This window comes from Mytilus californianus, unplaced genomic scaffold (assembly GCF_021869535.1).
Source record: "Mytilus californianus isolate M0D057914Y unplaced genomic scaffold, xbMytCali1.0.p SCAF_8, whole genome shotgun sequence".
NCBI classification, from domain to species: domain Eukaryota; kingdom Metazoa; phylum Mollusca; class Bivalvia; order Mytilida; family Mytilidae; genus Mytilus; species Mytilus californianus.
The window spans coordinates 7,867,869-7,895,129 of record NW_026262734.1 but is presented as its reverse complement, the minus strand read 5'-3'; the positions used below and the strand labels follow the sequence as shown (position 1 = coordinate 7,895,129).

The 27,261-nt window shown below is 32.7% G+C and overlaps 2 protein-coding genes across 2 annotated transcripts in view; both read left to right on the top strand.

Moving 5' to 3' along the window:
- Positions 1 to 26,913, top strand: part of LOC127711867 (uncharacterized) — a 68,306-nt gene extending 41,393 nt beyond the window's left edge. The window contains exons 18-24 of the mRNA XM_052218031.1: positions 3,561 to 3,857; positions 9,430 to 9,555; positions 18,330 to 18,474; positions 20,606 to 20,751; positions 22,050 to 22,135; positions 22,593 to 23,743; positions 26,203 to 26,913. Of these exons, the coding sequence (XP_052073991.1) occupies positions 3,561 to 3,857; positions 9,430 to 9,555; positions 18,330 to 18,474; positions 20,606 to 20,751; positions 22,050 to 22,135; positions 22,593 to 23,743; positions 26,203 to 26,797 (2,546 nt within the window). The 3' untranslated portion in view covers positions 26,798 to 26,913. The remainder of the gene's footprint in view (positions 1 to 3,560; positions 3,858 to 9,429; positions 9,556 to 18,329; positions 18,475 to 20,605; positions 20,752 to 22,049; positions 22,136 to 22,592; positions 23,744 to 26,202) is intronic.
- LOC127712755 (uncharacterized) lies at positions 10,113 to 12,021 on the top strand. Its single transcript, XM_052219368.1, has 2 exons — positions 10,113 to 10,462; positions 11,035 to 12,021. Exons 1-2 carry the CDS (start codon positions 10,378 to 10,380, stop codon positions 11,547 to 11,549), a joined length of 600 nt encoding a protein of 199 aa, XP_052075328.1. The 5' UTR covers positions 10,113 to 10,377; the 3' UTR covers positions 11,550 to 12,021.
- Positions 26,914 to 27,261: the final 348 nt, after the last annotated feature.

Genomic DNA, 27,261 nt, shown 5'->3' with positions numbered 1-27,261 from the left:
GCTTCGGCGGCTGCGGCAGCAACAATGTATTAGTTTGTGATTATGTCTAGTTTGTGGTGAACCACAAGTTGTAGGTCAATCATATTTGGTATACAGTTGTATTAGCATTGGCACATCTCATTTCCATGGAGATTATTTGGCCCTGCCCCCTCAGTCATGGTCTATTGACTTTGAAACTTTTGCTTATTTTACATGTATTAGTTTGTGATTAGGTCAGTTTATGGGGGACCATTATTGGTGGGTCAATGATATTTGGTATGCAGTTGTATTAACATTGGCACATCTCATTTCCATGGAGATTATTTGGCTCAGCCCCCTTAGTCATGGTCTATTGACTTTGAAAATTTTGCTTAGTTAACATGTATTAGTTTGTGATTATCATGTAATTAGTGGCTATATTGTGATGTCCACACTTCAATGAAATTAGCCACTGTGTTATTCATACCATCCCAAAATATTTTATAGATTCTTGCACAACACAGTTTGATCTCCAAAACCGTGTCTCAGATTTTCCCTATTGTATTTCATTCTCTCATAAACCTTCAATGAAGTTTGCAACCTCAATTCATAAGAGATCACTAAATTTGATTGGGTATAAAATTTGTTTTATTGATGTTTTAAGAAATCTGAGACACGGTTTTGAAGATAACTGGTCAAGGAACAACATGTGTGAAAATGAGGCATATAGGGGCACCCATCTAGGAGTTAAATTCATTTAAAACTACATTTTCATGACGAAAATGAATGTGTCACAATTGAATAAATAAGAATTTTCCTAATTATACCTCATTAACTTCAAGTCAATTCACACATGTACCATGGGGATACTTCAGGATTGGCCTTTAATCATAAATCAATTAGGTGTTGACCAGTAAGAAAGCATTCCATTTCAGCAATTCTAAATATATAAAGAAAATGCACACCCTATGCATCAAAAATCAGATCTGGCGGGAGATGTTATATCATTATTGACCTTGCTGTAAGTCAGTTGCTACCGATATGGTCAAAACTCCGCCCACCATGATAAACCTTTACTATTAATGATCTGAGAAGTTTAATTACACATTGCATTTACTTTTTTCCATATGGATTTTATTCTTTTAGTACATAAAATAATATATTTTGTTTTTTGCATTGTTACAAAAAGTAAGTTATGCATATGTGTACACAAAATGATCAGTTGGTCAGTCTAGAGGATCCTTATGGGGGATTTCAAGAATTATAATTGTAAACAATGCCAATACAGTGTTTTACACAAGGTAGATTTTTTTCATTTTTTGCAGTTTGAAAATGAAATATTAAAAATGTATTTTCCTTTAAAAAGAATTCATATTTAAACATTCTCCTCAAGAAATTCAAGTATAAACATCAGCAACATTACTTGTTGTACAATTATTATATTTGTTTAATATCTGTACATTTATATTTTGATTCCCTCTACATCTCCAAATAGTTGTTTTGTTTTTTCTCCTGGCAGCTCCAATATAGAAATGTATTATTATTTGGAATTCTTTATCTTATTTTTTTCATAAATCCCTAATCCACCTCTTTTTTCATAACTGTTAATTTTATTGCGGGTCAGTGGTCATAAAGCTATCAAACATTTCTATTGATTAACCACAGAGTACTGCCCACATGTTCTTATCTTGTATCAGTCAGACACATGCATTTGTTTATAAAACTAATTATCATCAAAACTCATTAACAGTGCAAGATATATAAATATTTTTTTCTTCTGTGGTTTTGTAATATTAAGAAGTAACAAAAACAACTGAAAATGAAATTTTGATAAAATTTAGTTGCTTTTGTATTGTGCTACCTTAAAGGGAACAACGTATAATAAGTCAATGATATTTATTATGCCGTTGTATTAGCATTGGCGCATCTGATTTACATGGAGATGGTTTAGCCATGTACCTACGTCATGGTTCATTGACTTTGAATATTAGCCTAACTTGTTAACTATTGCCATTTTAATTTCAACATTTGCATAATCAAAATTACAAAAAAGCGAGACATATCTCTGTGATAACAGTTTATTTCTAGAAGTTATGCCCCTTTGAACATAGAACTTTGGCCTAAATATACTACTGCAAGTTTGTCATCTGAATCCATACAACAGAATTTCATGAAATTTTTTTAATAACAAGGACATACTATGTATATGTGCATATTCACAAGAACTTTGTATCAGTTGACTTTTGTAGGAGTTATGAGTCTTTGAGTTTGCCAAGTGACAATGTGGAGATGTGCTCACAAAGGTTCTTTAATTTCATAATAATTGTTTCACATTTTTCATGTCGGGGACATTTATAGCTGACTATATGGCATGCCCTAACACAGTATTCTGATTCCAAGCAGACCTTTACTAGTTAATGAAACATACCCAGATGAGGCAGATACATGTACCAATTTATTTTTAAAGTGTATGGTTTGAACTTGCAGGGGCTAAATCTCCTGACATCCCACAATCAAGGCAAGCATGCTACCACAAGACCACAGAGACAGTTAAAATCATACACTTTAGTATATGAATAGTTACATAACTGAATTTGTTTGATTATTAATTTTACACATGAACTTTCATAATACCCCTCTGATTTGATATTTAGCTTTTCAGAAAGTTTTCAGAATTTTGTATGATGCAGGGATGCTTGAAAAAAGAGTAATTCAGTTCAAGTGATAAAAATGAACAGAAAAAGAAAAGAAACAATACAACAACACAATAAAACCAAACCAAAAAACATGAATGACAAATCTACATGAATGACTTCATAGTCTGGTAGCTTATCTAAGCCTGTTATATTTGATGAGTTATTACTTATGTTTTATGAATACAGAGATCGAATGAGATAACTTTTACAACCAAAATATTTCATGTGTGAACCAATAATTTTTCAAGTTGTGAATTATTAGTTTATAGATATCATGTGAGTGATTACATTATACCTGTTAGTTTATAGATATCATGTGAGTGATTACACTATACCTGTTAGTTTATAGATATCATGTGAGTGATTACATTATACCGGTTAGCTTATAGATATCATGTGAGTGATTACATTATACCGGTTAGCTTATAGATATCATGTGAGTGATTACACTATACCGGTTAGCTTATAGATATCATGTGAGTGATTACACTATACCGGTTAGCTTATAGATATCATGTGAGTGATTACACTATACCGGTTAGCTTATAGATATCATGTGAGTGATTACACTATACCGGTTAGTTTATAGATATCATGTGAGTGATTACATTATACCGGTTAGCTTATAGATATCATGTGAGTGATTACACTATACCGGTTAGCTTATAGATATCATGTGAGTGATTACACTATACCGGTTAGCTTATAGATAAAAATAAAGGAATATGGTATGATTGTCAATGAGACAAGTTAAACTACCAATCAGAGACTAAATGACAAGGATGTAAACTATAGGTCACTGTATGGCCTTTAAAAATTACCAAAACCCATACTGTAAGCTATAAAAGTCTCCAGCATGGAAGAATGAGGAACAATTCAAGCTAATATTTATGCTTCATTTTTCAGAATGGGAGATAGGATCTGAGCCAGGTACAGATGATGTCTTCCCCAGAATTATGGTTGGTATCACAGAATCAAAGAAAGCCTACATCAGAGATGGAAAACTTTGGATTGATGAGACTCCACTCAATGCGTCAGTCGGAGAATTTGCTAACACAACCTGGAATAATGAGACAATGAAGGCTGCTAAAATGAACACCTTCTTCAATCTGGAGCCTGGTAAATGTGTCTATGTGACATTGTATGCTGTAGGAAGATCTCATCTGTCATCGACTGTTTACTCTAGCCCATTATGTATTAAACGTAAGTATTTTATCTATCATCTGTTGTTTTGTCTATTTCAATAAGTGTTTAAAGTATAATGTAATATAATATAATGCATCTTTAATAATATGTAAATGTTTATGGCATTTCAGCTGTCATGTATTGTTTACTTTATTCCATTATATGTATGTTTAATGTAAGTATTTTAATATTAGAGATGTTTGGAGAAGCAACAAAACTTATACATAAATTAGAATTTATATATGGTGAACCAACACCTGAAGTGGTAATCGTGCGGTTAGGTAATAGTGGGTGGATACCGAAAGGTATTCACAGTTGTCTTTCACTAGATAAGTAAATAAAATGATAATAAAGACAACAACACCCATCAATTACCGCATGGTAAGAGTTTATTCTGGTCGACATGTTTCGCCATCAAGCGTGAAGACATGTCGAACAGAATAAACTCTTACCATGCTGTAATTGATGGGTGTTGTTGTCTTTATTATCGTTTTATACTGTAATTTTTATGCAATAAGTTAAGAACATTTGAACTAATACTTTTCCAAATTTAAATATGCAGTTTTTCATGACTGAATTGAAGTCATATTTGATTTTTCAACAATTTTTAGCTCATTTGAGCAAATCTGACAATGAGTTAAAGTGTTCATTAGGACAAGATCTACCTCCCGAACTAAGATAAAAAAACATACAAGACTAACAAAAGCTACCTGGATGTTCCTGAATTAGAACATGCACAAAGATTCAGCAAGTTATACATGTTTTGCGAGATATAAACCTATCACCAATAAATTTTATACCTCTAGCTAATGTGGAATAAATAAACTCACTGATACATACAGGAAGTCTATTTAAAAAAAAATAAATGTTTGTTCTTATGTTGTGCTGTAACACCACAGTCCCATGTTATAGACAATGTTTGGATACAGTACATAAATTTTATCCCTCCTTGCACAACTCAAAATCCAATAATTTTAGTGGTTTTCATTTGTTGCTGTGTTTCATATTTGCTTTTCGTTTCTTGTTTTTAGCTCACCTTTCCTAATTGCCATGCAATACTCTCAGAATGCTGGATACTATCCACACTGGTTTGTGTCCACACTTAATAATTATACATTAAAAACTTAAAAGCAAAAGAAAAACTGTGGTGAAAAATTTAAATAAAAAACTACAGGTGAGCAATTCAGGCTCTTGAGAGCCTCTTGCTATTTTTGCCATTCAGGAGTAACGGTCCTTGATTCATTGAAAAATGGCACTTCATGTTGTTTCCATGTACTAAATTCAGAACTTTTCAACCAATTCTCCAATTTGATGTGTTGTTTTCATGACAAAATATAGATCAAGTTTGATTTTGATGATTTCAGTTTTGTCCATTTAGGAGTTATAGTCCTTTATTGATTGACTAATATAATTATTGTCTCCTTGCATCAACTGTAGAACTTTGAACCAAGTCTTTTCAAATTATGATATACTGTTTCTTATGAAAAAAAATTATATCAAGTTCAATTAAACATTTTCCACTTTTGCTGTTTAAGAGTTGTGGCCTTACAATGTTATCTTAGAATGTTGTTATGCAGTAGCTAGGTTACTCCCTCCTATGACCATCTAGAGTATGGATAAGTAACTTACATTCTATTAAACAGGCAATTAACAAATCTAAAAAAATGTGAACCATGAATATTAAAAAAAAAAAAAAAATAGAAACAAAAGAAGCTATTAGATTGTTATACAGGATAACAGTAGAATTTAATATCTTTTTGAAAGATACAAAATCTTTAACTGGCTTGATTTAATTTAATGCCTGTCTTTAAAAAAAAGTTGTAAAGGCAAAATGTTATAACCCTTAAATTGTTAACACTTGGTAAGGTCTATTATCAAAGTATAATGACCTCAGTCTGATAGAAAATGAGTTTTTTATTAGTTGTTATTGGCTTTAAACTAGCTTTCAGTATAAACTGCAAGTACTCTTAGATCGGTACTTTATGTCTTTCACCTTTTTGTTAGATAGGTATTTTTTTGTGCTTCATCTGATGAGTCAGGAGATTTTCAACTGATTTTTGTCTCGCCTTGACGGAGTCAAAAAGCGAGACATAGGTATGCTGTTTCCAGCGTATTAGTTTGTGATTAGGTCTAGTTTTAGGTGAACCACTAGTGGTTGGTCAATGATATTTGGTATGCAGTAGTATTAGCACTGGCACATCTCATTTCCATGGAGATTATTTGGCCCTGCACCCTCAGTCATGGTCTATTGACTTTGAAACTTTTGCTTAGTTTACAGGTATTAGTTTGTGATTAGGTCAGTTTATGGGGAACCACTAGTGGTAAGTCAATGATATTTGGTATGCAGTTGTATAAGCATTGGCATATCTTATTTCCATGGAGATTATTTGGCTCCGCCCCCTCAGTCATGGTCTATTGACTTTAAAACTTTTGCTTAGTTTACATGTATTAGTTTGTGATTAGGTCAGTTCAGGGGGAACCACTAGTGGTAAGTCAATGATATTTGGTATGCAATTGTATAAGCATCGGCACATCTTATTTCCATGGAGAATATTTGGTCCCGCCGCCTCAGTCATGGTCTATTGACTTTGAAACTTTTGCTTAGTTTACATGTATTAGTTTGTGATTAGATCAGTTTAAGATGAACCTCTAATGCAGATACAGTTAAGTCTGCCTCATATCTTGACTTACATCTAGAAATTGACAATGAGGGTCAATTGAAAACAAAACTTTACAACAAAAGAGATGATTTCAGCTTCCCAATTGTGAACTTTCCATTTCTATGTAGCAACATTCCAGCAGCGCCTGCATACGGAGTATATATCTCCCAATTGATACGATATTCCTGGGCTTGTATTTCCTATCATGATTTCCTTGATAGAGGATTGCTGCTCACAAGGAAGGTATTAAACCAAGAGTTCCAAATGGTGAAGTTGAAATCATCCCTTCGTAAATTTTACGGACGCCATCACGAGTTGGTTGACTGTTATGGAATAACCGTTTCACAGATGATATCGGATATGTTCCTTATGTCATAACTACAATACCCTTCCCTTTTCACGAATGTGACCTACCGAATTAGACTATTTACTGGATTTGTAATAACATAAGCAACACGACGGGTGCCACATGTGGAGCAGGATCTGCTTACCCTTCCGGAGCACCTGAGATCACCCCCAGTTTTTGGTGGGGTTCGTGTTGCTTATTCTTTAGTTTTCTATGTTGTGTCATCTCTACTATTATTTGTCTATTTGTCTCTTTATTTATGGCCATGGCGTTGTCAGTTTGTTTTCGATCTATGAGTTTAACTGTCCCTCTTTTAAGTCAGTGATATTTGGTATGCAAATTTATTGGCATTTGCAAGTCTCGTTTCCATGGAGATTATATAGCCCCACCCCCTCATCATGGTTCATTGACTTTGAAACTTTTACATAGTTTTACAAGTCAATGTTTGTGTTTAGGTTTGTTGAAAGGGAACGACTTATGATAAGTCTATGGTATTTGGTATGTAGTTGTATTAGCATTGGCACATCTCATTTCCATGGAGATTGTTTTGCCATGTACCTTCAGTCATGGTTCATTGACTTTGAATATTTGCATAACTTACATGTTAAAATATTGCTATTTTAATTTCCACATTTGCATTATCAAAGGTACAAAAAGGCGAGTCATATCTCTGTGTTAACAGTTTATTTACAGTTTGTACTTTATGATGTTGTGCTGTTACGCTACTGTCTCAGGTTAGTGGAGGGTCAATCACTCACAAACATGTGTAACCCTGCTGCATTATATATGTGCCTGTCCCTAATCAGGAGCCTGTATTTCAGTGGTTATCATTGGTTACTGTCCATCATTTCAGTTTATTATTTTGTCATGAATCATTCTGGTGGTTGTTTCTTTCAATAGTTTTACATTTTGTCATGTTGAGGCTGTTTATAGCTGTCTATTTAAGTTCTTTCCCTACCTGAGGAAAGACCTTATTGTTTTTCTAATGTTTTTTTTTCTTCCAACATTTAATTTTTTATTTTATTTTTCTGTTGGAAGTTATCATAACCAAATTTGGACCATCGATAGACCTCATCATGAAATATTACCAAATGAGGCTGTGTAGGATTTGATCATCCCCTTTAGAAGTTATCTTCCTTTTATTGTTTTTATTTCAACATGGCCCCTTTGAAATCGTAACAAATGTCAACCTACTATAAACTGCAAAAATGATCAGTATTTCAAGACCTTCAATTTGAGGTCAAGGTCATGAGGAAATTTCACCTTGACCTTCAAAGGGTACTTAACCTTGACCTTGTGACCTTTTGAAAGACCAAGTGGTCCTGAGTTGATTGGTGGTAGTCCCAAGTCTTTACATCTTTTCTCAAGTTCGGTATTGCATCATACATTTAATTATTCATTGTGCCCTTAATGAGCTATGGAATTGCCCCAATTTTTTTTTTTTTTTTTTTTTAAATGTTGTACTTTGTCTGCAGATCATTTTATTTGAGATATTTGTTGTCGTTTTAGAGGTATTGCAGATTGAAATTTTGTGAAGGGGGGAGCATATATTTCTGAATCAACAAAAGCTAGCGACCTGAAATTTTCAGAAATTGAAGAGTTTAACATGGTTTTATGTTTGACTAAATACCAAAAACATTTGATAAAAAATAAAGAAAAATAAGCAGTTTGAAAATTTCATATTTACATTGACTTTGTAAGTTTCATAGGTTCTATTTATAGAATTGATATTGCATCAATTTTTGGACTTTGCCAATTGGGGTCATGTCTCATGTGACATATGAAATTGAAAATCCAAATGAGTTTTATTCAAAAATAAAAATTTTAAACCCCCTTTCCCTTCCGAAAGAAGAGGGTTGAGTCATTAAGTGAAAAAAAAAAATTATTTCTAGGATGGTAAGGTTGTTGCATATCAAATGAAAGTCCGTAAAGCTTATATTTCAAATATCAATTTTACATCCCCAAAAAACGTATTGGGTGGGGTCATTGAGTGCAAAAAAAAATAAATTGACTTCTAAGGTAAGGTTCTCATATATCAAATGAAAGGTCATAATATGTACATTTCAAATATCAAATTCCTGTTCCCCAAAAATGAGTTGGATGGGGTTATTAAGTGCAAAAATCAAACTTTCTAGAAAATGGTGTTGTCGCATTTCAAATGAAAGGTCATCAATTCAACATTACAAACATCATACTTCTGATCTTAAAAATTTAGGTGGATAGGGTCATACAGTGCTAAAAGTGAAAAGTTTGAGAAGGTATGCTCGTCGCATATCAAATGAAAGGTCGTAAAGGGTGCATTACAAATATCAGACTTTTAAGGGAAAGACCTTTCAATTATTTTACAAACAATTGAGATAGTAGTTGGTATTGGTTTTGCTGATTGTAGGTACAGTAACCTATAGTTGCTTAAATCCATGTCATTTGGACTCTGGTGGATAGATGTCTGATTGGTAATTATACCACATCTCATTATTTTATAATGTCACAGTATTTAAATCAATATTTTCATGAAAATTTGACATGAATATTTGAATATACCGGTAAATCTTTAATAAAATCTTATTTGTTTTGTTTGTTATAGGCACAGGAGATTCTCATCTGGAACTAGGATCTCCAGACAAAAGAAAACGTAAAAGTAGCAAGCTTCATGGAGAAATAAAATTACAAGATACTACAAGCAGAGTATCTGCTGATATTATTATCAAAGGTATTGTTTGTGAGAAATATTGATTGAATTTTATTAGTTTAACACTTTGTCAGTGAATATGGACTTTATTTAATACAATTTGATACAGACTTATGAATGAGTTAAGGCTTTTTCAACTGATTTTTAAAGGCAGTGCTTTAATGCCTTTCTGGTTGCCGGGTTAATCCTTCCTTCCGCGATATCCAACTTATCTACGTGGGGGGTCATTAGGCTCCAAGTAGATCCGGAAATGTTGAATTCTCTCCTCTTCTTATTGCGATATAAAATGTTTTTTGTTTCATTTCATTTACATTGGGAAATAGAGAAACGATCATTGTGTTTTGTTAGTTTTAAAAACTTTTGATATATTAGTATTTTGCATTATAAGCAGTCAACCGATTGACAAACTAGAATTATTTGAATTCTGTGGGAAAGAGCTCGGGTTAATTTCGAGTGTTATCTGCAATCTAGATGTTTATAAATCATTTCAGTCGTTGATATAATAATTAAAGGTCGACTGAACATGAATTATATTATACAATTTGAAGCGCATTTCTGTTTATGCACGTAAACCCGTCTAACGTTATTGTTATTTCGCAGTTATGTAAAGTAGCAAATTATCGTTCCTGAATAGGTGGCGCCGTGGTAGCGGATCCTGTTCCTCAACTTCCGGTTTCTGCACAGTGCAACTATTTCAGTTATATTTTTAATTAACGATGCCAAGTACTTGTTGTTGTGTACCTGGATGTCATTTAAGAGGAGGACATGCATTTCCAAATGACTTAAAAAGAAGGAAAAGTTGGATCAACGCCATTGCCCATACACAGATTGGACCAGAACACGATGATATCGTGGAGTCCATCTCAATCAGCTGTTGTTTGCAAGGCACGTTTTACTGAAAAAGACTACGTGCAGGAAACTATTCATGGTAAAACTCTATTTTCTTTGTGAAATATATAGTTATATATGTAATCGCCATGCGAATAAACCAAAGTCTGTTTACAACCGCAATTATCGTTTTAGAATAAAAGGGGGTGGGTAATTCAAGACGTCATAATTTTTTGGATTACGATTCAATGTGATCTGTTTGAGATTTTTTGGTGATTGCTACAATTATAATGATTTCTTACAAGAGGTATATCATACTGAGAATTATTTTAGCAGTAATTATGCTAATGTAGTAATGACAGGAATGCATAAGCTATGCCTCATAGACTTTCTTGAAAAATATCAATGACAATGTTAACAGGAACAAAACAATGACATGCTCTCATCTATATTATAGTTATTTAGGTACAAACAATGTACGTTTGTTGCATAAGTCTCTCATTGTTTGTCCTTTGGATTTACATATAACATACATTGAATCAGGCAAACATAGTTTTATCCAGATTGTAATGAATAAATCTAGTTAATATTTCGCCAGGTAGTACAAAGTATACATTACTAATGGAAGTTCATTTAATTATCAAAAAACTAATGTTTTATAACCTTTTTCAGGGCGCAAACCCACCATACAGAGACTTAAGTCTACTGCCATTCCCAGCCTATTTTGCTGGACCAAGCAAGAGACTGAATCGTCCACAAAAAGAAAAATCAGGGCAGTTTCCTGTGAAAACAAAAGAACTAAACTTGATGAATATTGTAGTAGAAATCTAGAGGAAAGTTTTGATTGTAAAGTTGGTTTTCCTGAAGAAGTAATTCATACTGCAGAAAGGATTTATGACTGTCCACCACCAACTGCCGAGCTAATGTTGAGCTTCACAGATGGAATAACGCAAACACCATCAATGCCTATGTTTTCAGCAGAGAATTTTGAAATGAAGACACGTGACACAGCCATGCATTTTTATACCGGTTTAGAGTTGTATACTAAATTTTTATTTGTTTTGACCACACTTGGTCCAGCAGCACATTGTTTGAGATACATATATTTTCAAATTGATAGGGTGTCAGTTGAAAATCAGTTTTTTTATGACTTTGATGAAATTGAGGCATTATACAACCAACTTTGAACTGTCTAGATTCTAGATTGAATCTAGTGTTAAGAATATTGTGTATACATGGATTGTTTTTATGTCTAAACAGTGGTGTGAGGCTAACACTTGGCCATCTAGTGGTTTAGTCAGGAATTTTTCACCATCCAACTTCAAATTAAAGTTTCCTACGAATTGGATTATTATTGACAGCACAGAATATCCCGTGATAAAACCTAAAGCTCCTAGAGCTCAGGCAACCTTTTCATCAAATAAAAACAGAAACACTGAAAATTCTTGAATGTTCGACACCTGGTGGTTAAGTCAACTATGTCTCTATGTCACATAGAGCGAATTATTGGACTTGGCAAAACATACAAAATTCCAATAAATCCTATGAATGGAACTGAAACAAAACTTTCATCTGAAATAACATTTAGTTGTTTTATGTTGTGTCATTTTAGAACTTGTATTGTGCCAAAGGATGCATAAATAAAAGTGACGCAATGAATTTTGTTCTGATATATATACATTTACAATTACATGCACATGTAAATTGTAATGCATATAAAACATTGTAAAAATAAGGAGATGTGGTATGATATTCAGTGAGTTTATCGAACTAAAGTGCAAAAGAAATGGGTTTAAGCAGTTACAAGTGTTACTGTCACCGTACAATCTCCAACAATGAGAAAAACTCGTACCCTGTAAAAAATTTCAGAGTTTTGTTGTCTCACCTTGACTTTGGTGAATTTTTTATATCTGTTGATGTATATATAAAAAAGAAGATGTGGTATGATTGCCAATGAGACAACTCTCCACAAGAGACCAAATTACACAGAAATTAACAGCTATAGGTCACAGTACGGCCTTCAACAATGAGCAAAGCCCATACCGCACAGTCAGCTATAAAAGGCCCCGAAATGACAATGTTAAACAATTCAAACAAGAAAACTAACGGCCTAATTTATGTACAAAAAATGAACAAATATAACAAATATGCAACACATAAACAAACGACAACCACTGAATTACACTTTTACAGGCTCCTGACTTGGGACAGGCACATACATGTACATACAGAATGTGGCGGGCTTAAACATGTTAGTGGGATCCCAACCCTCCCCTAACCTGGGACAGTGGTGTAACAGTACAATATAAGAAAGAACTATAAAAATCAGTTGAAAGAGGCTTAACTCATCAGATGGATAAATACAAATACAAGTGGACGTGGTCGGGTAGTTGTACATCCAAACAACAAAAAGACATCAAGTACAGATCTGAGAGTACTCACAGTTACTGACAGCTAGTTCAAAGCCACTAACAACTGATAAAAAAATCTTGCATCTAAGACTAAATTATCAATCCGTAAGCTCCCTTTAGAATTTTATAAATTTTAGATTTTACATTTCTGAGTTATGGGGTTTTATTCATTAAAAAAGGGGGGATTTTCCAGTTTTTGGACAACAACTCAAAAATGCTTTAAGCAGTTCACATGAAACTTTGGTGAATTATTTATAGCTATTGATGTAATCTCCTTATTGATTTTCATAAATTTCAAATATGACATTGAGAAGAAATTGAACTTTATTTGTTTATAGTCTGGCAACAGATTTATTAAGTATTGCGCAACAGCACAGTGTATTGCACAACAGCAAGAAATCTTTAATTGAATATAAATTCAATTCATATAACCGATTTCAAGTTCATTGACTACATTTATTCAGAAACTATAATATGTCAAATATTTAATTACAATCCAAATTCAGACCTGTATCAAGCTTGAATATTGTGTCCATTTTTGCTCCAACTGTTCAGGGTTGGACCTCTGCGGGTGTATCCAGCTGTGCTCAGCGAATCAGTTTATTTCTTAATTAAGAACTCCTTTTTTCATTCATAAATTACTTTATGCTTGGAAATATAATTTTGCTTGGAGTTGAAAGAGTTGACATGTTGCAATGTACATTTATTCTACATAGTTCTATGGTACCAAATCAAAAGTTTATATAAAAGAAAGAAGTCAAAGGTTTCCCATCATAGTTTAGTTACATACATCTTTTTTGTACCTGAGGTCGTTGAATATAGATCATTATATAAATAAGGAGATGTGTTATGATTGCCAATGAAAAAACTAAGGATTTTCTTATCCAAGGAATAGATTACCTTAGCCATATTTGGCACAACTTTTTGGAATTTTGGGTCCTCAATGCTCTTCAACTTTGTACTTGTTTGGCTTTATTGCTATTTTGATCTGAACGTCACTGATGAGTCTTATCACTACAAACCAGTAAAAGTCTGAAATGGCCTATATCTGTACTCGACTGTACTGATTTTTACTCGACCAGTCTGAATTGGTCTGAAATTTACTTGATAATACTCGACTGTAGTCTGAACCATACTTAACAGTCTGAACTTGTACTCGACCCTTACTCGACCAGTACTTAACCATTTTATACGCGTCTGAACCATGCTCGACGTAGTCTGAACCATGCTCGACCTAGTCTGAACCATACTCGACCTAGTCTGAACCATACTCGACCAAGTCTTAACCAACCTAGACCAATTTTTTGTATCTACCTATTTTATTTCATCAATTTAGGAACTGTTTTTAACAACAGCTATTTCCCCTGGCTAGAAATTTGAACAACAATTTGAAATTAAAAATGTATTCAATATAGCATTGAAACCAAAATTTCACAATATACATAATATAACTTCATCACCATATTCATCAACACTTATATACATACATATATATCTCCTTTAGAATAAAAATAAAACAAGCTGATCAAATAATCTCAAAACTGAATTGTGACTAATATTTTCAATGTTATTCAAAATTTTTTGAATTTTTCAGATATATTTTATGGTTACTGGACAATTTTCACCATTAACTTAAGCCTCGTATAGATTTATGGTGTCAGTTGAGTTTAGTTAATAATGCAGTGAACATTTTTTTTTTATCAAAATATATATAAAATAGCATATAAAGCAACTTAATAAATTAAAAAAATGACACCTTTGTTTTGTTAAACCAAGAATTTAATATAATCATGATAATAGAACTTCCATAGTAATCCTGTGATAAACTTTTAAAAAAGGAAATGTGTTCCAAAGTTACAGTAAACAATTATTTCAATTAAATTTAAATAATTTTTGTCAAAATTAAAGACATGGCATACAAGAAGCACTTTAATAAGGTTTAATTACCTCAGTACATGTGTGTTTTACAGGTAAAAAGAAAGCCCTATTTTTCTTAAACTCGTGTATTACTTATCTAGTGAATTCAAAAGGCCTTGCGATTTAAGTTTCACAGGATGTTGCAATTTTGAATGAATGTTATTTAGATTTTAATACCCTCTGACCAGGTGTGATCTTTTTCATGAGTTTGCCCCAAGCAGGAGGTATTACTTTATACTTCACCACTAATCAGAAGAACAATTTTATTAATTTCTTTAATTTTTATCCCTTTTTGATATATATTGTATATAATATATCCCAAATTATAATAATAGATATATTTCTAAAATAAGGTTAAACAATTTCAGTGATTTTGTTGGCTGTTGTTACCTCATTAAAAAGATAATTATATAACTATTTTACATTTTTTGTATGTAACCATGAAACCTATGTAGTTTTTATTTAGGAATTTAGGAAAATTAATTTAAAAAAAACACATGCCAAACAAGAAGCACCTTAATAAGGGTTAATTACCCTCAGTATAGGTGTGGTTTTTATGTAAAAGAAAATCTTTTTTTAACAAAACTCTAAAACTTTAAAATTAATATAATTAAATCATTATATAAGATAATTTTGTTTAACTATCTCTATTCGATAAATTTGAGAATCATGTAAGAATGTAAAAATCTGTGTTTTTATAATATATCTTTATTTTATTGTGGCTGTTGTCATGTCAGTTAAAAAGAAATTTATTTTAACAGTTAGAATTTAGAAAAAGTAGAGGTTATTTGGTCAAGTATGCTTCAGACTGGTCGAGTATTGTTCAGACCTTTGGTCGAGTATGGTTGAGACTGAAAAAAATAGGTCGAGTACAGGTCGAGAATGGGTTAAGACTGTTTCAGACTGGTCGAGTAATAGTTCAGACTATTTTTAATGGCAAAGATAAGGGTCAAGTACAAATCAGTACAGTCGAGTATGGTTAAGACTGGGGTCGAGTAATGTCGAGTAAAATTCAGACCAATTCAGACTGGTCGAGTAAAAATCAGTACAGTCGAGTACAGATATAGGCCATTTCAGACTTTTACTGGTTTGTAGTGTATGTAGACGAAACACGCGTCTGGCGTATTAAATTATAATCCTGGTACCTTTGATAACTAATTTGACTATAAACATAGATAAAAAAGGTACAAACTGGACATAATGCACTAGTTCATAAACAAGTGAGAACAATCGCCTTCATATAGTGCTCAGAATATGACATTCATAAAACTTGTTCAATATCATTAGAGAACTCTAAATCTTAAATACTGAAAGCCACCTCTGATAAGTACACTGTACTATGCAAGATAATGATATAACTGGACTAAAAATACACACAACCTGTAATTAACTGCCTTTACAGCGCTTTCGCGCTTTGATTATAGTTTGTTCTTATGTTGTGCTGTTACACCACTGTCCCAGGTCAGGGGGAGGGTTTGGTGCTCACAAACATGTTTAACCCCGTCACATTCTTTATGTGCCTGTCCCAAGTCAGGAGCCTGTAGTTCAGTGGTTGTCATTGGTTCATGTCTGTCATATTTGTTTTTCATTGATGGTTTTGTTAAAAGTTAGGTCGTTATTTTTTCTCAAATAGTTTCATAGTTTTCATGTCAGGGCCTTTTAAAGCCGACTATACGGTATGGGTTTTTATACGACCGCAAAAAAAATTTTGTGGTCGTATATTGGTATGACGTTGGCGTCGTCGTCGTCGTTGTCATCTTCGTCCTGCGTCGTCCGAAGACACATTGGTTTTCACACTCTAACTTTAGTTTAAGTGAATGGATCTCTATGAAATTTTACCACAAGGTTCAATACCACAAAAGGAAGGTTGGGATTGATTTTGGGGGTTATGGTACCAACAGTAAAGGAATTAGGGGCCAAAAATAAGCATTTTTGTAACTTCCAGACATAACTTGTGTGTTAGTGTATGGATCTCTCTGACATTGTACCACAAGGTTCCATATCACAAAAGGAATGCTGGGATTGATTTTGGGGGTAATTGCCTCAAAATTTTAGGAATTAGGGGCCAAAAAAGGGGCAAAAAACAAGCATTTTTCTAGTTTCATGACAATAACTTGTGTGTAAGTGTATGGATCTTTCTGAAATTGTACTACAAGGTTCCATATCACAAAGGGAAAGCTGGAATTGAGTTTGGGGGTAATTGCCGAAACGTTTAGGAACTGGGGGCCAAAAAGGGGCAAAAAACAAGCATTTTTCTAGTTTCCAGACAATAACTTGTGTTCAAGTGTATGGATCTCTCTGAAATTGTACTGCAAGGTACCATACCACAAAGGGAAGGCTGGGATTGAGTTTGGGGGTGATGAATCTTAAGGGGGTTCAAAAAATTTTGGGGGGGGGGATGTTTTTTCCCCTTTTTTTCCTTTTTTTTTTTCTTTTAAAATTTTCCATTTTAAGTTGGTTATTTCTGATTTATATTTAAAAGCAAATAATAATGATATGGTAGGAGATACACACCAAACAGGATGTGTAAATTATTATATAATAAGTATTGTGCAATAGCAAGAAATTTTCAATTGCACAGTATTGCACAATAGCAAGAAATCTTCAATTGCACAGTATTGCGCAATAGCAAGAAATCTTCAATTGCACAGTATTGCGCAATAGCAAGAAATATCCAATAGCACAATATTGCGCAATTGTCAATTGTACAGTATTGCGCAATAGGAAGAAATATTTAATTGCACAGTATTGTGCAAAAGAAGATACTTCGTATAAATTGCTTATTTCTTGACCAATTTCAATGGGGTTTTATTCTTGAATTCTTGGGGTTCCTTAATATGCTGAATCTAACCGTGTATTTAGTTTTTGGATTTTGGGCCCCGTTTTTAAATTGGTCCACATTGAGGTCCAAAGGGTCCAAAATTGAATTATTGGGGTTCTTTGATATGCCGAATCTAACCGTGTATTTAGATTCTTAATTTTTGGTTCCATTTTCAAATTGGTCTACATTAAGGTCCAAAGGGTCCAAAATTAAACTTAGTTTGATTTTAACAAAAATTGAATTCTTAGGGTTCTTTGATATGCTGAATCTAAACATGTATTTAGATTTTTGATTAATTGCTTACATCCACTTTATTCTAACTTTGGTGGATAGTTGTCTCATTGGCAATTATACCTCATCTCCTTATTTTTATATTATGAACATTGTGAAGAGTGTATTTTAAGAATTGTATTGTACTTGTTGGTTTTTTAGTTCAAGAGACATACCTTCTCATAACTTGAAAAATCAATAGGATTCTGATATTTAATTGTAAAATCAATACTAAGGTCATCAAAAAGAGAGAGGAGGTGGGAGATACAACAGGGATATTTACACTCATAAGTTGAAGACAAACTGACAGCATTATGGCAAAAAACAAAAAGATAGACATTAGTCTATAAAACACAACATAAAAAGCTAACGACTGAACCCATAGTCCTTTACTAACCTCAAACTCCTAATTATGGGCACAGGTTTCACTACTGGCTTTTATATATAATGTACAACTCACCTGGAGAATGGGATTCCATTTTATAGTATTTTTCGTATAGCCACTTCTTTGTTTTGTTTAAATTTAAAAGAATTATATATCTTTTTAGGTTTAAATGTGACCATCTCGGCGGGAATATTAAATAAGACAGATGTGACAGCTGACTATGGAACTGCAGCCTCTGCTAAATATACTAGATATCTTATAGATCCTCATACTAGACAGAATGATACATCTAGATTTCTTAGAAATAGGTTAGTTAAATGGTAAAAATAGGTTAGTTTTTAATATGGTAAATTATATACATGCTTATTCAAGCTGTATTGAATTGTTAGTATCTTTTTATTATTTGGTGAAAATATCATTGATATTCCAAAAATCATTGTTTTTCAGATTCATGGTAATTATATAGGTAAAATCTGCAATACTTTATCAGAGTTCAATTGAGAGTAAAACAATCAGAAACACTGATGAATACAAGAGCATTGATTTTGATAAAATGTCATCAATAGTCAAATTGTCTGTTTTTTCTGAATAAATCTTTCAGAAATTTGATATGAATGCTAAAAATGGTGCACATTTTGCATATTTTGGATAAAGTGTCATCTAGCTTTTGGGAATTTTTTTTTATCTTGCATGTTAATACAAATGAAACAACTTTTCTTTTAGTATTGGCTGCATGGTGCTGATTTTGCTTTTTAAAAGAAATGGACTTGTGCTATACAAATGTATCATGCTGATTTCTTTAATATGAAATGTTAATCAAACATCTGTACAAACATAGACATATAACCAGTCATATCTAACAATGTTATCTTCCTGCATATATTTATCATTGAACCATTTGCCTACTTTTCAGTATTTTGGAAATTAATTATCCGTCTATATATAGGTTCTCTGATTGAAATTAAGTATCTAACTCTAAGGAGAAGTAGCCTTATTATAAAAAAAAATTAACAATTAAAATAAATTCTGAGGTCACCTTCCACCTCTCTGTGACAAATGAATAAAGCAAAGTCTTTATGATATTGCTTAAATGTTTAATACATTTTAATAATACACCATGGTGTGAGTTTGAATGGTCAATTAATTCAGTCTTATTTGTCATCTCTATAGTTACTTATTTGTGTGTTTTTATGCCTCCGCCGTAGGTAATTGGGGCATTAAGTGTTACCCTTGACTGTCTGTCTTTCTGTCCTTTCCTCCGTCTGTCTTTTTGTCTGTCCCTCCCATTTTCGTTTCTGCACTCTAACTTAAGTTTCCTCATCCAAATTTTATAAAACTCATATGCAATACTAAGAACTAAAATTGCAGACAGAGTTTGAATTTGGGCAGTGAGTCATTTACCGTTCTAGAGTTATGCCCATTTATAACTTGGAAAATTGCAAATTTTTTCATTTTCGCACTCTTACTTGAGTTTGCCTCATGCAAATTTTATGAAACTCATACACAAAGCTAAGAACCACAACAAGCAGAGAGAGTTTGAATTTGGGCAGTGAGTCATTTACCGTTATGCCACTTTCTAAAGTTCCAAATAAAAGCAATATGTCATAATAGCTGTTTTTAGTCCCCTACCGACGAAGTCGAAGGGGAATTTAGGTTTGCACTCTGTCCGTCTGTCTGTCTGTCTATCTTTCCGTCTGTCCATCCGTCAGTCCGGCAAATCAGCTTTCCAAACTTTTTTATGCCCCCTTCTTGAAGATATTGATTTGATATTTGGTATATAGTTTTATCATTACAAGTTATAGATCAAGTTTGAATTTTGTTCCGGTCTGATGATTGAGTCCAGAGTTATGGACCATATCTAATGTTAGAGTACTATGTTAAACCATATTTCTGTACAAAGGGAGATAACTCATTTTTTAAAAGGCATTCTTTGTTAAATTATTTGAAGAATTTTTTGGCAGGTTTGTTTGTTATTTAGTATAAACTAACTTTCTGAATGCTATAGATAAAAAAAAAAATTATGATAATAATCTATTTTTATTAATGTATATATTTCAATACATTACATTGTGTAGATAAAAGTTGTTGACATTTTATAGATAAGTTACAAATCTATATTAGTTTGTAACAAATGAAAAAAAAAATATTTGGAACTATTAATTATATTTGATTATAATTTGAAAATAGACATACACTGTATTACATCATATCTAATTTTAGAGAACTATTAATTATATCTAATGTTTTTTTCACTCATATAATCAGTTTTCCACACTGTTTTTAGTCATGCTTGAAGATATTGACATGATATTTACTTTTTGTTTGCACCATGACAAGTTATAGAACAAGTTAGCATTTTGTTCCAGTAAAATGAATTTTTACCCGGTAGGGGACTATGTATTGCCATGCAATACTCTCAGAATGCTTGTTTAATTCCAGACTGAAGCAGTATGCTGGATTGATGTTTTACTTATCACCATCAAGTTCAGTAGAAAGCTTGACAGAAATCAGTATCAGTGTAACGTTTGACAGCAGTTTATTTGATACAAACACAGAAGTTCCTGTCCTGGTTTATTGGGATAATTGTAAGTTATATTTATATACATTTTATGTTTGACATGGAAAGAGTTTGGATACTTATGAAATACTTGGCAGTGGACATCAAGCAAACAACAATTAAGTTAGCAACTCAAAAAATTTAGAAGTGGAAAAATTAGGGCTTGTGCATATTTTTCGGTATAAAATATATAAACCTTGGTACACATATATCCTCCGGCATAATTACTGTGTGTTTGAACAAATTCAAAGTTATTCTTAGAAAATAAAAATAATGCGTATAATGATAGTCTAAAGATGAATAAATTTACTCCGGCCATTGACATCTAGTGTCACACAAATCAGAAACGCCTCCACAAAAATAACATCCATTGCAGGCAGCTGCACAATCTAATCGAAAAATCCAATTTAATTGGGATATATTTCCATTGCAGTTTTTTATATTTCTTGCCACATAACGAATTTCAGCTTTGGACAGAAGATACCAGCTTGGGATTTTCAAAATGTTTCTAATTTTCTGGTCTGCACGATTGTAATCACGTTCACTCATATTTAAACATAGAGTTAGCAATAAATATAGAATTAAATCCTTGTATTATAATCCATTATTCACACAAAAACGATGTGTATAAAAATAGAAATTTTTTCTGCCAAAAACTGAAAATGTAAATTTGAAAGTGAATAATTGCGCTTTTGATAAAACAAGAGCCACTTATTAGTGCCCTGATTGGATAATTCAAATAAATACTGGGTACTGATTGGCTAATGTCTTAGTAACCTAAATAGCAACTTAATTTATTAGTAAGGGCTGCAGATACTGGGAAAAACTCAATCTGATTGGTTAAATGCAATTGTATCTCTTAGCAACATATTAGATCAAGTTCCCCCTATATTAATACTTCATTTAAATAAAATGAACACGATATGAAACCATTGATTTATTCCTTTGAGATTATTAAGATCTTTTGATATACTTAAAAGATATTTCATATGATTTGGGAGAATACAATATTATTTCCCTTTTTATGCCCCTGCGGTAGGAAATGGGGGCATTAAGTGTTACCCTTGACCGTCCGTCCGTCCGTCTGTCCTATTTTCATTTCCGCACTCTAACTTATGTTTGCCTCATGCAAATTTTATGAAACTCATACACAATGTTAAGAATAAAAACTTACAGACACTCAGAGTTCGAATTTGGTAAGCGAGTCACTTACCGATCTAGAGTAATGCCCCTTTTTAACTTAGAAAATTGCAAAGCTTGAGGGAGGGGCATTCTTGTCCTCATACACATTCTTCTTTAAGACTTTATATTTTGTATATTTAATAGTTGACGAATTATGGAAGCACCCTACTGACACATGTAATGATGTAGAAGATAACACAGACTTTGTCAACAAAATGTTCACTACACAGGTAAGTAGATGTTCTATATAACTATGTATATCTCTATCTTGATATTTGATTTTCTTACAAGCTAAATCACGCAGACTACAAATGTAATGCATTGCCTTAAAAACACAAAATCATTTTATTTCATAATTTTTTTAAACTGTATTCTTTATTAATGAAATCCAGCATTTCTGTCAAAATTCTCAGTGGAATACTGTGGATTCATTTATTTTCATGGGTATCTTTTTTTGTGGAGTGAGGAAAGCTTGCATTTTCGTGAATATTTGATTTCAGGAATTTGCCAATCTCTGCATACAAAGCCTATATAAAATTTGTAATTCATTGAAAATTTGTATTCATGGTTCACCTGTACCCATGAAACCACGAAAATTGGTATCCAACAAATAATAATGAATCTCCAGTAGATTAGAAGAACTTGATTTGTCTTCTCTAAACAGGTTTTTTCTTCTTATTAATGTAGGCATGTAAAGAAGTATTCTCAAAGACAACAACTGGACCTTCAACAAGAAAGAAAAGATCGGTACCCAGCAGTATACCATTACCTAGAATGTGGTCATTAATGGTGATGTCGAGGAGAGCACCAAACACACCACCTCACATCACTACATCAGAACTATTTGTTAGTGAAGACATGGATGACATCCAGGACAAGAATGGACAGAGAGTAATACAGTATGAAGACAATGAATCAGATGATGTTGAATTCACAATTCTTCAGCCACCATTCCATGGACATGCCAACATGACACCGGATGGGACACTTTATTATCTTCCAGATAGTAATTATAATGGAGTAGACTTTATCATTGTAAAAGTAGTAGAAACAGGACTAGTGCCACCATTCCATCCGCTATCTGCTACCAGAAATATAACAATTAACATTGCTCCTATAAATGATGCTCCAGTGCTTATGCCGTTTGAATCAGATTTAAAATTTGAAGAAGTAGAAATTCCTGGCAAGGGTTTGAAATCAGTTCAAATTTTATTGGATGGAAATGTTACAAAGAAGTATGAATTGGGACATGTGACTTTCTTGGACGTTGATTTTGTCGATCCTTCAATTAATGAAATAAACTACACAATGAGAATAAACAATACTATACTCACCAATTTTTCCTTTGAACCAGTCCAGTTTCATGGCTTACTTAAAAAGAAATTAAAGCTGAGTTTTTCAGTTGACAAAACATTTTGTGGAAGAACAGTTTTTACAGCCAGAGGTTATGATCAAGCCAGATACACAACCAAAAATATAGAGGTCAATGTTTACATCTTAATTGCACCGTGTGTCCATGGCAACTGCCATAATAAAACATCGACTGAATGTAATGACATTGAACGAGCTTCCAGTTTTGAGAAATATTCTTGTAGATGTAACCGTGGATATACTGATGAGTGGTGTCAGACAGATATTAACGAGTGTGATCCTAATCCCTGTTCTGTGTTCTATGATTGTGAGGATTTGATTGGGTACCAGAAATGTAACTTGAATGTTGTCAAGACGATCTTGTTGACTCTTGCAGTTTTACTGACTCTGGTTATGTGTTTCATGTTAATCAGACGATACTACAAGAAGAAAAGACCCAACAAAATAGATCCTGGATCAAATACATGGTATGTTTTAGTCTGTAAGAGATATTGAGTTCAGGTCTGCAGGTTCCAAAAGGACAGGTAAATGAGGTGCCATCACATGTGTTAGAACTGTTATTGTCATTATTATGAGACAAAAGTAATGTGGCTGCAAGAGGAAATTTCTAATCTACCCTAAAACTATAATTCATGAACCACCATTTTTATTAAGAGGAGTACATAGAAGTTGTCCACTTATGGTTTTTGATGTTGTTGCCTCCCTTTTTTAAATATGATAACATATATTTGTTTGAAAAGTCAGGCCCTTTGTCTTTCAAACTTAAACTGATTTTTAGGAGATGTTTCTTGCTTGGAACATGGTCTACCTCACAGCCTCTCTCTCATCTTTATAAATATTGTTTTATTATTCATTCAAATATGAGAAAAGTACACTCAAAATTTAATTCAGAAGCAAGTGTAAATAATGGTAAATCAATAAAGGTGTAATACCACCATTGATTTTCCACTATTAGTCTTTGTTAAATTTGCACTTTTCAAAAAATTGTGCAGAATTTATCTTTGTTTCAAATAAAGAAATACTTGGCATGAGTAAAGTTTTATCCTGTCCAGTACTATAGAAAAAAATTCACATAACATTTCATTGCATATAAGAAAATAACCATCACTGGAAGTTAACCAATCAAATTTTCCCCCTTTTTTAACCTGTGTACAAGCTTTAGTAACCATGTAACCTCAAGTTTCCAAAATATTCTATAGAAACCCCAAATAAAAAAATAATGGTGCTTTGAAATACCCAAGATATATGTTTATGACCCAGAAATGTTTTACTGCAATGAAATGTAGGATCAATTACCTACAACTGTCAAATTCAAGGGAATATTTTTTTTCGACCTATTTTCGTATGCAACCGGATGTGACTTACTATGATTTGGTGGTATTACACCTAAAGAAGACTTTTTTGTTAAATAAACTGAATGTGACTTTTTTCCTTTGTAATACTGGTTATTTCAAGCATTCCTGTCAAGTTTTGTCATAATCAGTTCAATAGTTTGAGAAAAATCTAGTATAATGTAAGACGACATCTACAGCGATTCGAGCAAAATTTCTTCGAAAAAATCCAAACCAAGCCACATCATGATAGAATATAGTGTGGACCAATAAATGATCAAATATTTATCTCATCTGCCTACAAACAGTTGAATGTGATACAAGAGATGACTTTAGGATGATAAATACTACTAATGGACCTCTTTGTCTTCCTTATAAGGTCTCTTTTGGTCCATTTATACCTCTCATTTCCTCAAAATTTCTACTTTTTAGGCTAATAAATAAAAAATTGGGGGTAACTTTCATTCATTTATGATAGAAATGTTATAATAAATGATTAATTGAAGTAATCAAGCTGAATGAACTATCCGTATAAAAGTTTACTGTCTCCAAGGAGGTTTCAATAAGTCCTTACGTAAAACTTAAATTTACGCCGCATTCCAGAGAGGGACATAAAAAGCTTCTCTTTTGGTGAATAATTTGTTGTTACTGCTTTAAAAATAATTTCATTTATTTCAAACTATATATTTGTTAAAGTATTTCTTGGGAAAAATTTTCTAGTATAGCAGAATATAAGAAATAAGGAGAAAAAGCTCTCCAAAACTCAAAGTATGGCTTGTTCTGTCAACTAATATTCATGGTAAAGTCCTATTTCAAGGAAATTTTCTCATAAAATGTGTTTTGGAGACTCAATCCACTCAGAATATTTCATTATTTGTATTATTTCACTTAAATAGCAAGAAATTTTAACACATGAGAGTACTCACAAGGTCAAAAGTGCATGTACAGCTTCCAATATTAGGTGTAATACCACCATTGATTTTCCACTATTAGTCTTTGTTAAATTTGCACTTTTCAAAAAATTGTGCAGAATTTATCTTTGTTTCAAATAAAGAAATACTTGGCATGAGTAAAGTTTTATCCTGTCCAGTACTATAGAAAAAAATTCACATAACATTTCATTGCATATAAGAAAATAACCATCACTGGAAGTTAACCAATCAAATTTTCCCCCTTTTTTAACCTGTGTACAAGCTTTAGTAACCATGTAACCTCAAGTTTCCAAAATATTCTATAGAAACCCCAAATAAAAAAATAATGGTGCTTTGAAATACCCAAGATATATGTTTATGACCCAGAAATGTTTTACTGCAATGAAATGTAGGATCAATTACCTACAACTGTCAAATTCAAGGGAATATTTTTTTTCGACCTATTTTCGTATGCAACCGGATGTGACTTACTATGATTTGGTGGTATTACACCTAAATACAGAAGTTAATTCACATGCTTAAACGAAAATGGTATCAAAATTAAAGGTCAAGAAAGCAAATGCATAGATTAAGAAAATGCATAGTGTTTTTTAGTTGTCACACAGGCATCTGAGATACCTCACTTTGCAATAACTTTGTTTCATAATTCTAATTTATTTTCAGGAGTTTTGGAAGTGAGGTCCTTGGTCAGAAGAAAGGAAGATTTATTAGACCATCATCAGCATGTTCAACTGAAGACCTTATCCCCTCACCTATTGTTAAAGATATTAATGTGGGTATTGGTAGAGAACTTATTCCCCCATGTACAGGTGAAAATAGTAATGTTGGCATTGGTAGGGATCATATTCCCCCATGTACAGTTAGAGAAATTAATGTTGGCATTGGTGAATCATTTGATGAGAAAGCAGGCATCAACACAAAAAACAGCCCTGATACTGCAGACAGAATTTTGTTGATGCCTGAGAAAACCATAGACAGATTTACCAAAACACTGGAACCTATTTCTGTATTGACTTCAACAATTGGTCAAAAGTCACCACACCACAAGCCGTTAATAATGAAGAATGGTGAAAAAGATAGGGACACACAACCAAACTATGGATTTTCCAGATATCTTGTTGACAGCAGTCGTAAGAAATATGGGCAATTGGATATGCTTCCACCTCTTAAAGCTCCTTCAAATATGCAAACCAAGAGTGACCAAGCTACAGAAATCAGTTTCATGAAGGGAGACAAGGAACCGTCAGATGGTATCTAATCGCTGAAAACTGACATAAAGCTAAAAAAATATTCAAATAGGAAAGATACAGAAACTTGTAATGTTTGTCCCATTTATTATTTTCATAAAGAAATAAAGTAGATTTAGATGCATTACATAGATATCATTTATTAAAACATTTGATTAATTCATTTTTAACCGAATTTTCGAAAGGAAAAAAAACAGTTATTGATTTGGGGATGTATGGTGGGCAGGTGGACGGTATAGGCGGCTACCAAACAGGGTCCGTTCATTTACATGAAAACCCTTTGACAAAATATTTTCAAATTTAGACAATTATGTTATTTCCTGTGACTAAATGAAGGTCAAGTTCAATTTTCACGATTTTGGCTTTTCTCGTTTTTGAGTTATAGCCCTTTCCAAAGAAGTACTTCTTAATTACTGCATTTCTGTTCAAAGGGAAATAACTCATTTTTTAAAAGATTTTTAAAACACATTGTATT

What these genes read in the sequence shown, in the direction of transcription:
- LOC127712755 (XM_052219368.1), top strand. Translation starts at nt 10,378, where the DNA reads ATGATATCGTGGAGTCCATCTCAATCAGCTGTTGTTTGCAAGGCACGT. An exon ending in CGTGCAGGAAACTATTCATG is followed by an intron (nt 10,463 to 11,034) that starts GTAAAACTCTAT and finishes AACCTTTTTCAG; the next exon opens with GGCGCAAACCCACCATACAG.